Genomic DNA, 16838 nt, shown 5'->3' on the forward strand with positions numbered 1-16838 from the left:
CTGAGAGCCCCAAGCATCCAGGTTAGTTGTTCCCTCTGTGTAGTTCATATCCCCTTTGGGACCTTCAGTTTTTCCCCCAACTCTTCCATAAGAGACCCCTGCCTCCTTCCCCTGTTTGGCTATGGGTCTGTGCATCTTTTTCCACTGTCTGCTATATGGAGCCCCACACAGGGATCGGTGCTTCCCCATGGGATGGATCTCTAGTTGGGCTGGTTACTGGTTAGTCATTCCCTCAGTCTCTGCTTCATCCCCATTCCCTGTATTTCTTTTAGACAGATTTTGGGTTGAAAGTTTGGGGGTAAGGTGTGGTGCCTCAATCGTTCCTCTGGGGTTCCTGCCTGGCTACAGGAGATGTCCTCTTTAGGTTGTATATCCCCAAAGCTGTTTCTTATTACAAATAGTCACATTTTTCAGATTGTCAAAAAATGATAGTAAATTCATAGCTTTCTTGTTATATATGACAATTTTGCTTATATGTTTGTTTTCTTTCTTTTAGAGATAGCATTTATCTGCATATATCTAATGTCCTAGAATATAATATGTAGATCATGCCGGCCTTGAACTCACAGAGATCTGCTTTGTCTGCCTCCTGAGTGCAAGTTCTGGGATTAAAGGCATGAGTCACCACACCTGGCCTTCTTTCTATACAATATTTATTGAAAGCAAACAGGAAGGGACAAAAAGTTTTATGTGTTAACAGAGATTTTTGTTTGTTTTTTAAATGCTGATTGGAATGAAGGAAACCATTAATGGATTTTTCTGAGATGTGAATGTCACTTTTGCAGTTTGAAGAATGTGAGCATAGCATAATTGAGATAAGGACAGAAGGGGAGGTTGTAGCCTTTACTATATCTAGAAAATGCATTACTACCATGGCGAGAATCTGAGATCTTTCTATGGGTAGTTCATAGCAATGTTTAGGTGATGCCATGGAAGGGTATACTAGAGAAAACAAAGACTGCAGGTAGACACTGCTACTTAAGACAGGAATAGTCCTATATTTTTACTTGAGAACCTTCATCAGGGTTACACTAGTCTTGATCAACAAGTAGTCCACAACATCAACCACAGAGTAGACCTACCACTAACAATCTCCCATGAAATACTTGTACTATCAGTAAAATGGTGTTTTTATCTGTTTTAGGCTACATTTATCCTGTCTTATATTGTAGGTCGTTTTAATTCATAACAGAATCCTAGCTTTTTTTCCCAATCCGTTGTTACATTTAGAATAAAGTCTGTGTTTATCTTTAATAATTTTAAAATACATCTAATACATTTCTTTCTTTGGGTCTTATTCTGTGCTTACTACATTCATCCAAGATCAGAGGACAACCTGTGGGAATCAGTTCTACAGCCAATCATTAGGCTCGGTGGCATGCGCCTGTGTATCGGCCACGGCAGGTGTTACCAGCAGAGTCATTTTACCACCTCTAGCTCTGCCCCTTCTCTTTCATCAACCTTTTAAAGAAATGGTGGCAAAGAAAGTGGACTCAACTTCTTTCAGTGTGTGTGTGTGTGTGTGTGTGTGTGTGTGTCTCTGTGTCTTGTGTCTATGTCTTTATGTGTCTGTGTGCATTGCATTCCTCTATCACAGTACAGATGTGGAGGTCAGAGAGCAGTTGGTTCTCTGTTTCCACCATGTAGGTCCTGGGGCTGACACCAAGTCATTGTCCTTGGTGGTACGCACCTTTCACCTACTGAACTACCTCGCCAGTTCTGCGTCCAGTTAGATTGTGGAGCTCTTTCTGTCACTTCTACTCACAGATTCAGCAGAATACTCTGGGATTTCCTTAGGTTCTTCATCAGGGCTGTGAAAGGAAAGTTTACTGTAGATTTCCTGTTCTAAAGCTCCCTTGTTTTCAAAATTAGTCCCTAGAGTTGTCATATTTATATTCTCCCCATTAACAATTTCAGCCAAGGAATGAAAATTTCCAACAAACATTAAGTTGGAACTCAGGACCTCAAGCTAAGACATTTTTTCCCTCCCCTCCCCTCCCCTCCCCTCCCCTCCCCTCCCCTCCCCTCCCCTCCCCTCCCCTCCCCTCCCCTCCCTTCCCCTCCCTTCCCCTCCCTTCCCCTCTCTTCTCTCTTTCCATTTCAAATGTTATCCCTGTTCCTGGTTTCCCCTCTGAAAAACACCCTCCCCATAGCTGTTCCTTATTTAGATTTTTGACACTGGGTCTCATATGAACCAGGCTGCTCTCAAATTCAGTATGTAGCTGAGGCTTACCTTGATTGAACTCTTTATCCTTCTGCATAGTCTTCTCTCCCCACACCCCACCTTCTTGACACACACCTCTAGACAGAATATTACTCGAAGACCCAACTTGCCCTTAAACTAAAACTCCTCCTCTTCAGCTCCCTGGATGCTGGGAATATATAGGCATACACCACAGCTTACAAAGCTTTGCCATATCTTTTATATATTGAATTTATGTAAGTATAGATGATCGTGTGCTTGTAGATCCTAGACCCAAAATACCACATATACAGAAGGACCACTTTATATTAGCTTAGTAAAATGATTGTCATTAGATCATTGTTGTTACTTACAGAATATTTCTTTGGTATTCAGCGCATTTCATTAACACTGGGAATTACAGTTATAGTAGTAGCAGTATAATAATAAATTCATTTATACTCTATGGAAAATACCAGGGTGTTAGGTTTTATCTTTTTTCCCCTTCTGCCATGCTGCCTTACTTGGGCAATGGATGAAAACTTGCTTTTTAAATGTGTTTTTGAAAGCATCCTTTTTCTAGTCTTTGTTTTATTTGCTCACCTTTTTCAACTTAAGTTTTATCAAATGATAACGGCAAAATTCAGGTTCATTAAAAATTGTGCTTTCCTTTAATCTCTTCACAAATAGGTCAGAATTTAACTTAGTGAGTTTTTGTTGTACATAGAATGATAATCTGCGAAGAAATAAGAAAGAGACGTGGAAATTATGAAACACGGATAAACTTCTATTTCAAAAGTTGCTTGGGAACAATGATCAGCTAATATAAAAAATGCCGAGGCGCTGGAATGATTGCAGAGCAGTTAAGAGCGCAGGCTGCTCTTACTGAGGTCCTGAGTTTGAACTCCCAGCACCGACATGGTGGCTCAGGACAATCTATAAAGGGATCTGATGCCCTCCTCTGGCCTGCAGGTGTACATGCAGCAGAGCTTTCATACATAAAAAACAAACAAAAAAAGAGAATGTTAATGAGAAGTTGAAAAATGCTACTTCCACCTAATCATTTTCTTGGATACATTTATCCTAAGAAACATAGTATTAAATTTTCAGACATTTTTAAAAGTAAGGGTAGGAAATTTTCGCAAAACAGTTTTTAAAATTGAAGTTAAATTTTTTATTTCTTCTGATCTATTGATAAAATAGTGTTCTTATTTTATGTAGAGTTTAAAATGTGAAGAACTTCATCTTCATGCAGAAAATCTTTCAAGGCGTGTCTGGGAGTTGCTGATGCTTCTTCCGACTTGTCCCAACATGCTGACGGCATTCCAGAATGTCTCAGACGAGCAGGTGAGCCCACCCGCAGGCTTTGTACTCTCCCAGCAGTGTTTGTGTACAGAGATAGATGGAGGCTAGAGGTCCTCTTTGGATACCACCACCACCACCATCATCATCCCTGCTACACACACACACACACACACACACACACACACACCTCTGCCCTCTCAATGGCAGTAATACAGACATGTGACAGCTATGCTCAACTTTTTCAAAGGGTACTTGGGATCCAACTTTATGTTTCTGAGGTAAATATGTTACTGATTGAGCTATCTCAGTAATCTCCTTTTGCTAATTTAATAGGAAAAAAGTGTCAATTTAAATATCATTTTTTTAAAAGTTATGTAACATAAGTAAAATGCAAGTGATCTTTTGTTAAATTGTCTTTAGAAAAATAGGAATTTGCCTTTTAAAAAAAGATTTTGTGTATTACATGTATGAGTGATTTGTTTGTATATATCTGTGCACCGTGTGCATGCCTGGCACTGCAGAAACCAGAAGAAGGTGTTGGTTCCCCTGGAACTAGAGTTGTGGATGACTGAACTGCCATTGGGTGCTAGGAATTGAATCTGAGTCCTCTTCAAGAGCAATAAGTACTTTTAATTACTGAGCCATCTCTCCAGCCCCAGAGTAGTGCTTTTATTGATAAGGTTTTTAAAAACTTGTATGTTTTGAATATTTCTTTTTGACAGCAAAACTAGGAAAATTGAGATAAATATAATGTGATGATGAAGTAACAGCCATCAGACCTTGTTTTAGGTTGTTATACAGATCCAATGACAGAATTGTAAAAACAAGGCAACAGAATTTAATACATAGTTAATGTTTCTTCTATAATATCAGATTACGTATAGAAAGTGTTGGATATCATTGTAAATGCCTTTACAGTGAAAGATTACATTACAAAGAGATTTATGCTATTTTCTTTCAATGCTAAGTTCTTGAGAGTACATGTATGTACGTGAGTGAGGTCCCTATGGAGGCAGAAGAGGGTGTTGCATCCCCAGGAGTGGTAGTTACAAGTAGTTTTTAGCCACTCTACATTGATGCTGGGAACCATAACACGAGCCATATATATTCTTAACCTCTTAGTCATCTTTCCATCCCCTCTTTGAGGTAGGAAACATTAGCTACCCTCCTTTGGAGGCAGGGACTGACTATGTAGCCCTGGTTGGCATGGAAATCATCATATATCCTAGGTTGTCCTTGAACTAAAAAAAGATCTGCCTTCCTTTGCCAAGCCCTGAGATAAAAGGTGTGTGCCTCCACACCTAGCCCAAGAATGCTTTTTTTTTTTTTTTTAAGATTTATTTATTTATTTATTACATGTAAGTACACTGTAGCTGTCTTCAGACACACTAAGAGAGGGCGTCACAACTCATTACAGGTGGTTGCTGGGATTTGAACTCAGGACCTTTTGGAAGAGCAGTCAGTGCTCTTAACCACTGAGCTATCTCTCCAGACCTCCCCAAGAATGCTTTTAAAAGCTACATAACAAGGGGTTTCTTCAAGGAAGATCTATTGCAAGACTCATGTGTAATGAATAAAAAAAAAAACAAATGGCGTATTGTTACATACCACTCACTATCTGATTTGCCACACCATCATATGAGTTCAGAAGTCTGACTTCTTAAATTACTTGACTTGAAAAAGGATTGGCTCTAGAATGTGGTTTGTGATCACTTTAGTAATAACATTTCAAAGCTACATATTATGCCAACATTAGTTCATACATTGATAGCAGAGACAGCAATTTCTAATTTAATTATTTTTCTGTGCTTTTTTTGATAAAATCTTTAATTTTAACAATATTTAATGAATGGTTTGTACTTTAAACATGCTGCCGATACCATTTCTTTTTGTCTTAGATTTTGATGTTTTTAAAGTGTGCAATATCTGTGTTTCGTGCTAGTATTTTTATGAGTTTTAGGACTTCAGAGAATTATCTAGAAAGTTGTCTTGCTAAACCTGTTTTTCTTTTTTGTAATTTAAGAGCAATGATGGACTTAATTGGAAGGAACTTCTCAAAATTAAGAGTGCTCATAAGTTGTTATATGCTCTTGAGATTATTGAAGCACTAGGAAAACCTAACAGAAGAATAAGAAGAGAGTCAACGGTAATTACAGATCAGTATTATCATTAAAGACTTTACTCTCTCAGAATTCCAAATCATCCTACTATTTCATTCTAGAATATTGTTTTCTCCTTATAACCTCCCTTATTTATATTTTTCCCTTCCTCACAGGGAAGTTACAGTGATCTTTATCCAGATTCTGATGATTCAAGTGAAGATCAAGTGGAAAACAGTAAAAATTCCTGGACTTGCAAGGTTTGATGATAATTGTTTTGTAAAAGATTGAGGAAAGTACTTTTTAGGTTCTATAAATCATTATCTTGAGGATTTTTTAAAGATTGAGTTTAGTTTAATGTTTTTGAGTGTTTGCTTGTATATATGTAGTGCTTGTGGAGGCCAATTGGAAGGCTCTCTATATCCCCGTGAACTGGAGTTACAGATGAATATAACCCTTTCTGTAGGAACCTGAGCCTCGGAGGGCGGCAGAGAGTTAGTTGCTCAGTGGGGAATGGTAGCGCGTGTGTGTGTGTGTGTGTGTGTGTGTGTGTGTGTGTGTGTGTGTGTGTGAATGACTGAACATAATACAAGGCAGACAGGAAGATTTCAATCGGCTTGAGGGATCGTGGCGACTTCTAGGTAGTGGCCTCTGAATAGTCAGCAGATGCTCCAGGAAAAGGGAGATAGGCGATAGCAGCTGCCTACTCAATGCAGTCAGTCCTTGTGCTTCACATGAGCAGCTTCATGGTCTTCTGCTTGAAGAGGGTGGGGGCTGTTCAAGACTGCACTTAACTATGAGATAGCAAGGAGTCAGCAGCAGTGAAGCCTGGAAGTACCGAGGTGATGAGCACCTGTCACCAGAGCCTAATGCTCTTAGACCTCTGAGTCCCATCCAGCAGGAGAAACTCAAAAGTAAGGCCAATGTCCAGGCCATGAGGGACAGGGTTGTTGTAAATGGTCTTCAATGGCCAGCAAACATATACAACGAGGGAGGTTGTACCTATGGTCTAGTTGAAGAAACCATTGATGATGTCCATTTGTACAAGTGTTGGTAGCAGATGCCAGTTGTGCTGCTGGGACCCAAGATGAGAAGTTCATTATTGGGGAAGCTCCAGGTGACAACCTATGGTGGTTCATTTCCATGGTCAGCTTGGTTGGATTTAGGGTCACCCAGGAAACGTAGTCCTTAGCCTGCATGTGAGGAGGTTTCCAGAGAGGCTTTGATGAGAATGAAAGGCTCACCACAGATGTGTGGCACAGTCCCATAGACTGCTGTCCTGAACTGAGTAAAAACGTAGTTTCTCTCTACTTCCTGACTACAAATCTAATGTGACTAGCCACCTCCTGTCCCCACTGCTGTGCCTTTTGTAGGAGAGGGAGAATGAGCATGTGAGAGTATGCTTAGAGACCCGTGGCTGTCCTCTAGTGTCAACCATACACATCCTCTGAGACAGGGTCTCGTTGACTTGGATCTCATCAGTTAAGCTGGCAGGTCAGCAAACCCTAGGTAAACTTTCGTCTCAGTCTCCTCAGTGCTGTGGTCATAAGCTCTTACCATTGTGTGCTTAGGTGGGTTGTAAGAGTTGAATTTAGTTCTGTGCTTACAGGGTAAGTCTTTTACTGAGTGACCTATGTTTGTCTTTAATTCTGACTAATTTACTCTTAAAGTGTAGGTGAAAAAATTACATTTTTATCATATATGATAGTAATGTTAAGTGAGATTAATGCTTTGCTTCTCTTAATTTTGAGCCAAATTTTTTTTAGTACCAGTGTCCATCCCATGCTACTGTCAGCATTATCTCCTTGTCCTCTAATACACATTGAAATTGGGACAGCTTAGTATCTGAGATTCCTTTGGTAAAATTTGAAGTCATATTCATAAACTATAACAAGACTTTTTAAAATAATTTCTGAAAATATTTTATATGGAAATTCCTTTTAGCTAGGTACCTTTAATTACCTTTAATCCCAGCACTTAGGAGGCAGAGGCAAGTGGATCTTTGAGTTCAAGACCAGACTCGTCTTCGGAGTGAGTTCTAGGATAGCCAGAGCTACACAGAGAAACCCTGTCTCACTGCCCCTGCTAAATTAATTTTTTATTTATAGACAGTGATTTTTTTTTAATAAAACACAAGATTTTTAAATGCTTGTTTACTAAATCAACAAAACATCATTATTATTCCATATAACTTAATTTCCTCCTCTCTCTGCTCTCCAAATTGCTTACAGTTTGTTGCTGCTGGCGGGCTTCAGCAGTTACTAGAAATTTTTAATTCTGCGATTCTAGAGCCTAAAGAGCAAGAATCATGGACTGTGGTAAGTGAACTCGTTTATCTTGATTAATTATAGTTACCTTATTTCAGTCACTTCTGTTTCATTGGCAACGTAACTCACTACATACTTGGTTTAGTTAACTAAGACATATAGTAGAAAGGAAAAGTTTTGATAAGTTGATATAGAAATTATATAACTGAATGAAGCAAAGTGGGGCAGGTTACTTTTGGTTTATGAAGATGACTTAGAGGCTAAAAGCACTTACCATACAAACCTGATGAACTCATGCACGGGACAGAAGAAAGAACGAACTTCCACAGAGTTATCTTCTGATCTTTACATATGATGGTCCACCCCTGTATTCCCTGTGTATATGTACACACGTGTGTGTGTGTGTGTGTGTGTGTGATGGAGTTTCTTTTGTAGCCCTGGCTGTTAACAAACTCACTCTATAAACAAGGCTTGCATTAAACTTACAGAGGTTACTTGCTTTTGCCTCCAGAGTGCTGGGATTAAAGGCACCACTACTGCCCTGCTATATTAATTTTAACATACTTGACATAAGTGCTAAAGTTAATTATTCAAAAATACTATAAGTTCATGAACAATTATTTCTCTGGTAGTGTTTATATGGTTTTAAAATTATTTTGCTTTCTTTTGAGGTATGTTGTTTGTCTTTTAGTCAGGGTCTCCCTGTGTCTCCAGGCTGTAACTAACTCTACTCTCCCCATGCTGGTCTCAGATTTTTAGTCTTCCTGTCTTGGCTTCCTGAGTGCTGACTGAGATTACACTTGTGCTACCATGCCAACCATTACTTGCTTTTTAAAGGTGGTCCAGGCTGGGAGTAGAAGCCCACACCTTTACTCGCAATACTCAGGAGGCAGAACCAGGCAGATTTTTTTAGTTCAAAGCCAGCTTGGTCTACAGAAAAAAGTTCCAGGACAACCTACACCTACATCTACAATGATGAAACCCTGTATCTAAGTTTTAAAAAAAAGTCAGTTAAAAGTGATTCATATACATATATGTGCTAACTTGATGGATGTAGCACTAGTGATTAAATGTAATATTTTACGAGTGACTTAGATCTTAGCAAATGAGTATCTTTTGTTTTGACTAATCCTGCTTTTAAGCAATAGTACACAAAAAGTATTTCTAGGCCATACTAATTTGTTTGCCATGGCATCAAGAAACGGAGGATAATAAACCCTTTTGTTTTAATAATAATTAGAAGTTTCACTAGTTCTTTTTGCAATATTTCACATAAATATTTTTCTCTCAAAAAAAACCCCTGAAAAACCATCTACTATGTTACTTTTATGAAGTTAAAGTAACACTGCTTTAATATTAGGTAAAGAAAGTTGCTAGTACAATATTCACAACATTCAATGATTTGTGTAATAATGTAGTCAATCTTTTGAATTAAATATAAAATAGATTATTTTTATTTGAAAGTCCACTGGAGTGTTAACTTGTTTGTACTTGGGTTTTAGAGTTGCCTCCATGCAACAGTTTAGCATCAGTTATCAGATGCTATGTTCTACTTTGTACAGTTGATTCTTTCTTTCCACCATTTTAGGTTCTTGTAACTACTCACAAATTTAGGTTGTGAGGTTTTCATGGCAAGTGTCTTTACCCACTGTGCCACCTCGCCTGACCCCCTCAGTTTGCCTTCTCATTACTTACATGGTTTTAAATGTTTTGCTTTCTTTAGGTTTATGTTGTTTGTCTTTTAGTCAGGGTCTGTCTATGTTCCTATGAAAAGCTGAACATCTTTTTCTGTGGTATTGGTCATTGGGAGTGTGTGTGTGTGTGTGTGTGTGTGTGTGTGTGATTTGTGATTGTACATATTTTTATACATTTTCAAATACCTTTTCAGTTAGGCTGGAAGGAACTTACTAGTTGATGAGTATGTGTAATGTTTCCACTTGTGTGTCTTATATGTTCCTGTGAATTTGGCCAACTTGGGTGTATACTTAGGAATTTTAATTGCTGGGTTTAGAAATAACTGTATTTAACTTTTTTTTTTTGGTGTTTTTTGGTTGTGCTTTGTTTTTTGGTTTCTCTGTGTATCCCAGGCTGTCCTGTAACTCACTCTGTAGACCAGACTGGCCTCAAAGTCAGAGATCCCCCTGCCTCTTCCTCCCAAGTGCTGGGATTAAAGGAGTGACCCACCACTGCCTAGCTGTGTTCAGCCAAGCAGGTCTACCATTTATATTCCAACCAACTTTGTGTAGCCTAGTTTCCACACAAAGGTCATTTACTACCTTTGAGATTTTAACCAGTCTAGGTCTCGTGACATTGAATGTTCTCATGTTTTTTTGATTTATATTTTCCTGATAGACAGTATGATTAAAGAGCTTTCTATGTGCATATTGGTCATTTTCTTAGTTAGGGTTTTACTACTGTGAACAGATACCATGCAGTACTTAAGTACTTTTACATTTTTGTCTTTGTTTCAAAATTTTTTGATGTTGAAGAATATATGTTAATAGTCAGTGAGTTTTTATTGTTGATAGTGTATGTATTTTATATGACATACCAAAATTTGCTTATCTACTTATGGACCTCTGAAGAAGCTTTGGATATTTATACATAAGTTTTTGGGGTACATATATTTTTGGGTAAATTCCAGGAAATTAAATCACTAAATAATAATGTAAGTGAAAATTTAAATTTATTCAAAGCTGCCAAACTGTTTTTCAGGTAGACCTATTGTAGAACATAAAGGGATTTCCTTACTCTACATCCTTAGTAGTAGTTGCTTTTGATCAAAAGTTAAAATTTGAGACTTTCAAGAACTAGCTGATTGTAGAGTGTTCACTGGTTCATAGAGTGTTTGCTTATCTTGTATGAGTCCCATGTGTTCATCTCCACATCTGCAAGAGCTTTTAAGACTTTGCTTTTCTTTTTTTCAGCTATACATATGATGGATGTTTTTGTTGTGTATATTGATGGGTTTTATTGCTTGTTCCTTTTAGACCTGGTCTTGTTTTGTAGTTCAGGATGACCTTGAAGTTCCATTTTGCTGATTCAACTTCCTACGTTTTGCAAACTCCATGCCTGGCTTGACAGAATCTTTTTAGAGACAAGAGATGTAAATCTGGACATAGCTGAGGATGTTCTTAAACTCTTGTATTTACCTCTCTAGTGCAGTGACTGTGGTGTGCACCACCATATCTGTTTTATGCTGTATTGGGAATTGACCTCTGGAATTTGTGCATGCTAAACAAGCACTCCACTAACTGAACTATGTACTGAGTCCTAAACAATATTTTCCCTCGTTTATTTATTCATTTTTTATTTAGTCTGTGTATATTACCTGGTCATGCTTGTGCCTTGACATGCCCATGGAAATCAGAGGATAACTTAAGAGTTGCTTTTTCTCCTTTTCCTTTGTTGTCCTGGGGATTGAATTCAGGTCATCAGGCTTGGCAGCACCACCTTTATGCACTGGGTCTATCCCAGCAGCACAACAGTGCCTTTTAGGAGGTGTTTTTAATTTCACTGGAAATTGTATTTGGTTTGAGAAATATATATTGAAGCTCAGAATGATTTTTCCTCCTATAATTTTTCTTGTATGTGGTAGAGGTGTGTGTATGTGTGTGTTACATGCATGTGTGTCTGCTGGTAGGCTCTCTAATGCATCTGATGTGGAGGCCAGAGGTTAACTAACTTCAGGTGACTGTTGTTGTTCACCTTAGTTTTTGATTCCCTGCATCTTGAGCTTACTATTTCATCGTTAGTTGGAAAGTAAGCCGTCTGGATCCAACATCCTCTACAACTGGGCTCCAGCTGGGTTTACTATATCATGTAATTATGTATATAGTTGCTCTATATTCTCATCAACTATATTGATGAGCATTTGAAGGATGCTTTATGTAGGTGTTAGTGAATCCAACCTCAGTGTTTCTTGTCTGCACAAGAAGCATTCATTCACCCAGCCTTCTTTACAGCTCTCTGTTCTGTTTTGTAGTTCTCTTTGACATGTATAGTGTTGTTAATTCATTTTGAATTAGCTTCCGTATGTGAAAGTTAAGATTGAATTAGTTTATTTAGTTATATAGCATCTAATTTTACTAACAACATTTGTTGAAACTATTTCTCTTTTTTATTTGAATTATATTGATGAGAATTTAAAGTTTAGTAACATGGCATTGCTATTACTGAGGGAAGGGTGCTTTTTTTCTGGTAGAGAGATATAAGTACCACTTACCACTGGAATCAGGAGAATAGGAGGCCAAGGATTATTGTAGTGAAATTTCTGAAAATCTTCTCTTGTATGTAAAGAAATTTTTTGAATTGTTATTAGGACTTAAAATTCATTGTAAACTTTATTCTTCCACACTATTTATTTTACTGAATAAGTATTTATCTTAACTACTTTTGTAATAAATGTAAGATTTTCAGTTAAAATGTCCTTTGGAGTACTTGAAATTCTATAGTATGAAAATATCTAGCCTGGTCTATATGTGAAGTTTAGGCCATTCAGATCTACATAGAGAGACTGAGTGTTCTGAAAAAAAGGAAAAAATTAATAGTGTAGAGCAATTAAATATACTAATTTATTTTGCAGTTCATATTGGTGAGTGGGACAATAAGAACATTGTTGTTGCTTTGAAATGACTTTTTCCTTAACTTGGAACTCACTGTGTAAATCAAGCTGGCTTTGAACTCAAGAGATCTACCTACCTCTGCCTTCCAGGTGTATGGATTAAAGGTGTTCGTGACCATGCCTGGTACCCTGTTGGTATTTGTAATAATCTTGAAAAATACATTCTTTGCAGCATATTTTTCCCAAATTCCTGTTAGCTTCTATTAAAAACATTTTACAATAATTCCATGGGAAGTAAATATGTCCTTTCTAATTTATTATATACACGCCCTTTAAAAAAATACAATTAAGCCAGGCGGTGGTGGCACACGCCTTTAATCCCAGCACTTGGGAGGCAGAGGCAGGTGGATTTCTGAGTTCGAGGCCAACCTAGTCTACAAAGTGAGTTCCAGGACAGCCAGGGCTACACAGAGAAGCCCTGTCTTGAAAAAACAAAACAACAACAAAAAAATAAAATTAAAGTAATAATAATAGCTTTTGAATGCAAAACTTTCCTCTTGGGTCCATGGCAAGAGTTTAGAACCTGCAATGAAAATGGTTGCAGATCAGAATGAAAAGGATACCTTAATTTTATTAATTAGCAACTTCAGCTGCCTGTGAAGAGAAGTCTTTTGGAGTATTTTATGTTCTTTTTTATTCTTTATTCTTTGTGGGGCAGCCTGCTTCTGCCTTCTGAGTGCTAAGATTAAAGGCAGGCATTACCAGCACCTGGCATCACTCTTTATTCTTATGGGACCGAAAGTGTATCCATGCGGTATGCTCAGCTAAAAGCTCAGTTTACTTAGAAACCAAATGAATCCAGAGATCAGGGACAATTTGCCAATATTATGCTATTTGCATTACAATTGTTTAGCCCCTAGTGCTCTACATATAGTTTGCCCCTCTCAGTTAAGCATAGGCATTGAGTTATAAGTTCTAGATGGAGAGGCAAAACTTTAAACTATGATGCTGTGATGTGACCACCAGGGGAGTAAGTGAAGGAACCTCTTGGTGGTTGAAAGAATTCCTATGAACAGTTACTTTTAATATATTCAAAAATCATCATTTTAAGTGAAAACTTTCTTTGTAATCCATATTTATGAATTTTTTCCTGAGAGTTTAATTTTGTAATGGATTGGTTTATTATTTTATATTATACTTTTATTTGTATTTATATTGTAATTATATGAATAATCATATGACAACTGTGGAAGATACTCATAATTCATAACAGTAGCAGAATTACATTTATGAATAGGCCACACTTTGGAGGGTTAAGGGGTTGCAGCACTGGGAAGGTTGAGAACCACTGCGCTAGAAGCTGCTGATGTTTATCTCTTCCATGGGTCTTACATCTGACTCCACAAGAGTTATTGCATCTCTGCTCTGACTTCCTCACACAGTACGAGTTATGATGTCTCTCTACCTGCACTATGTTGTTCAGATCTTGTTTTTTATTAGATGTTTACTTTATTTACATTTCAAATGTTGTCCCCTTTCCTGGTTTCCCCTCCATAAACCCCCTATCTCCTCCCCTTCCCCCTGGGTCGTTTTCTTAAAATAAAGTTGCATAATGTTAAAAACTCATGTAGCACATTGATGAGAATCTACCCATAATTTTTATTTTTTGTCTGTGAATTTCAGAGTTGAATAATGGTCACACCTGTCATGTACATGAAGTGGAGCTGACGTTGTCTTCTCATTCACAGTGGCAGCTGGATTGTCTTGCTTGCTTGCTGAAATTAATCTGCCAGTTTGCAGTAGATCCGTCAGATTTGGATTTAGCTTATCATGATGTTTTTGCCTGGTCTGGCATAGCCGAAAGCCATAGGAAAAGAACCTGGCCTGGAAAATCAAGAAAGGCTGCTGGTGATCATGCCAAGAGTCTTCATATACCACGATTAACAGAGGTAAAGTTTGGAAATTAACATTAAATTGTTCTAATGAATTCTGCTTAAATTTTGAGAAAGCATATGATTTAGTTTTTATAAAGTTAAGAGTACACTAATTGATTCCTATGATACTTCCTACCAGCCACAGCAATGTCATAATTTGACGTTGTAATGAAGTTTTGGTAATAGTTTTCAGTTCTTCATTTAACAGGATGCACAATGTACCATTTTAATATGATATCTTACCTTACAGTTACATGTACAATTAGAACTTTATGATGTGCGTTCTGAGTGTATCAGAGTCCATTCAGAAATACATATTTCAACAGAGGAAATGTAGTAGACGTTGAGTTTCATATATGTGTTGAAGTGTTAAAAATATAAAATGAAGTCCTAAAGGAAGCCAGGCAAAACTAGTCATCACTCCTATAGCTGAATAAAGATCATTGTTGGAATTTTAAGGAGTTAGAAGCTTTACTAGAGAGAACTTGTTGAACTAGATTTAGTAAAATGGGTCTTTTTGAAAGCTGAAGACCTGAACTGCAGAGGTGCTCAGAAGTTAAGAGGACTTACTGTTTCCAGAAGAGTTTAATTTGGTTTAGTGTCCCTACCGGATAGCTCATAATTCTATCTCCAGGAAGATCTAGTGTTCTACTCTGACCTCTTGAGGCCTATGAATACCTGCATACCTGTGTGTGTATACACACACACATACACACCACACAAAACACAATTTAAAAGGTGAAGCCTTATCTCTTCTGGTCAGAAACCCCTGGAGCAATACTCAGAAACAAAGAAGACCACTATCTAGTGTAACAGGTTTTATTAGGAACCCAGCTGTCAAAGGAAGGATCTTGCCTTTTAGAGATACAGGAAAACAGTATAGAAATGAGTACATCTTTCAGCATAAACCGAGCTCATGGGCCAGGTCTGGTGACACACATCTAGGATCCTAGCACTCCAGAGGCAAAGACAGGCAAATCTCTGAACGTTCAATCCAGCCAGAGTTAAATCTTGTCTTGAGAGTGAGAGAGAGAGACAGAAATCGATCATTTTGACTATGTATTCTTTGTTCAGATAATCAAATGTATACCCGTCACCATCTCTATGAGGGGAAGTAGAAAGAGACTAAGATGAGTTCTTATTGAAATCTCTTCCTCATTCTGTCACCCCTTGAGAGGCACACCTCATCTGATACCTGCCACAAAACATGAACGAGAAATGAATTGGTACAGATAAAGGAATTTGGTAAACGTAGATTTCGGAACTATTGGTATAACTGGGAACCTAAAGTATGTTTCACTTTTGCAATGTTAGAGATTACATTTGAAAATTCATATCTCCAAGTATTGTAAATTATTTGCATCTCTTAAATATGAAAAGTTCTGTGAATTGAAGATGCATTCCAAAGTGTTACCTAGTGGGAAATAGTACTTGGTAGTTTCTTCAATGTTTCTATTATGTTTTTACCAGAAGAAACCTCCCACATTGTAATATAAATATATAATTAATCAAATCGATGTGATTCTTTTCACTAACTATTGAAATAATTTCCTTTTAAAAAATGTTTACTTTTATGTGTATTAAGTGTTTCGCCAGCATGTATACATGTGCACCTGATAAGTGCTTGGTGACCAAGGAGGCCGGAAAAAGGCATTGGATCGCAGTCATGAGTTTCCATGTGCTTCTAGGAACCAAACCTGGGGCCTCTTCAAAAACATCAAGTGTTCTTACTGCTGAGCCATCTCTCTAAATAATTTTGATATTTATTAGTGATTTACTTTTTTATGTTTGAATACTAAATATGTATAAGTATTGATGTAAAATACATTTAGGAAATTTTATGGTGATTTGTTTTTAAAATATAGCAACTACATGGCTATTAAAAATAATTTAGCCAGGCGTGGTGGTACACGCCTTTAATCCCAGCACTCGGAGGCAGAGGCAGGCGGATTTCTGAGTTCGAGGCCAGCCTGATCTACAGAGTGAGTTCCAGGACAGCCAGGGCTATACAGAGAAACCCTGCCTCGAAAAACAAAAACAAAAAAAATTTCTTTTTTAGATTATACAAATGAACCCTTTATCTAGTCAGACATACCTGCCATTTATAATTTGTACATACTTTGTTCATAGATTTTGCATTAGGTGTTATACTGTTAGGAAACATAAATTTCTATATTTATTAACTTATTTACCACACAGTTGTGGCTTAGTATGCACATAAGAAATAAAACTTACTATTGCATGATTTTAGGGGGGTTGGGTAATGAAAGTACATTTGGTATTTTGCTCTGCTCAACATTTTTTTTTCTCTTCCTTGATGTTTTTGTTTTTAAAGGTGTTTCTTGTGCTTGTCCAAGGAACCAGTTTGATTCAGCGACTTATGTCTGTTGCTTATACGTATGATAATCTGGCTCCTAGGTATGCATTTTTGTGTTTTTTATATATGTATATTCACTTCTTAAGCTTCATTTTGAGCTGGACATGCTG

At 37.4% G+C, this 16838-nt stretch overlaps 1 protein-coding gene across 7 annotated transcripts in view; it reads left to right on the forward strand.

The window, feature by feature from the left end:
- Positions 1-16838, forward strand: part of Usp34 (ubiquitin specific peptidase 34) — a 187376-nt gene that overhangs the window by 94865 nt on the left and 75673 nt on the right. For all 7 annotated transcript variants that reach the window (XM_006514565.2, XM_006514567.2, XM_017314317.2 and 4 more), the window contains 6 exons: positions 3404-3529; positions 5511-5633; positions 5763-5846; positions 7818-7904; positions 14166-14366; positions 16687-16769. In XM_006514565.2, coding sequence (XP_006514628.1) covers positions 3404-3529; positions 5511-5633; positions 5763-5846; positions 7818-7904; positions 14166-14366; positions 16687-16769 — 704 coding nt within the window. The remainder of the gene's footprint in view (positions 1-3403; positions 3530-5510; positions 5634-5762; positions 5847-7817; positions 7905-14165; positions 14367-16686; positions 16770-16838) is intronic.

This window comes from Mus musculus, chromosome 11 (genome assembly GCF_000001635.26).
Source record: "Mus musculus strain C57BL/6J chromosome 11, GRCm38.p6 C57BL/6J".
NCBI classification, from domain to species: domain Eukaryota; kingdom Metazoa; phylum Chordata; class Mammalia; order Rodentia; family Muridae; genus Mus; species Mus musculus.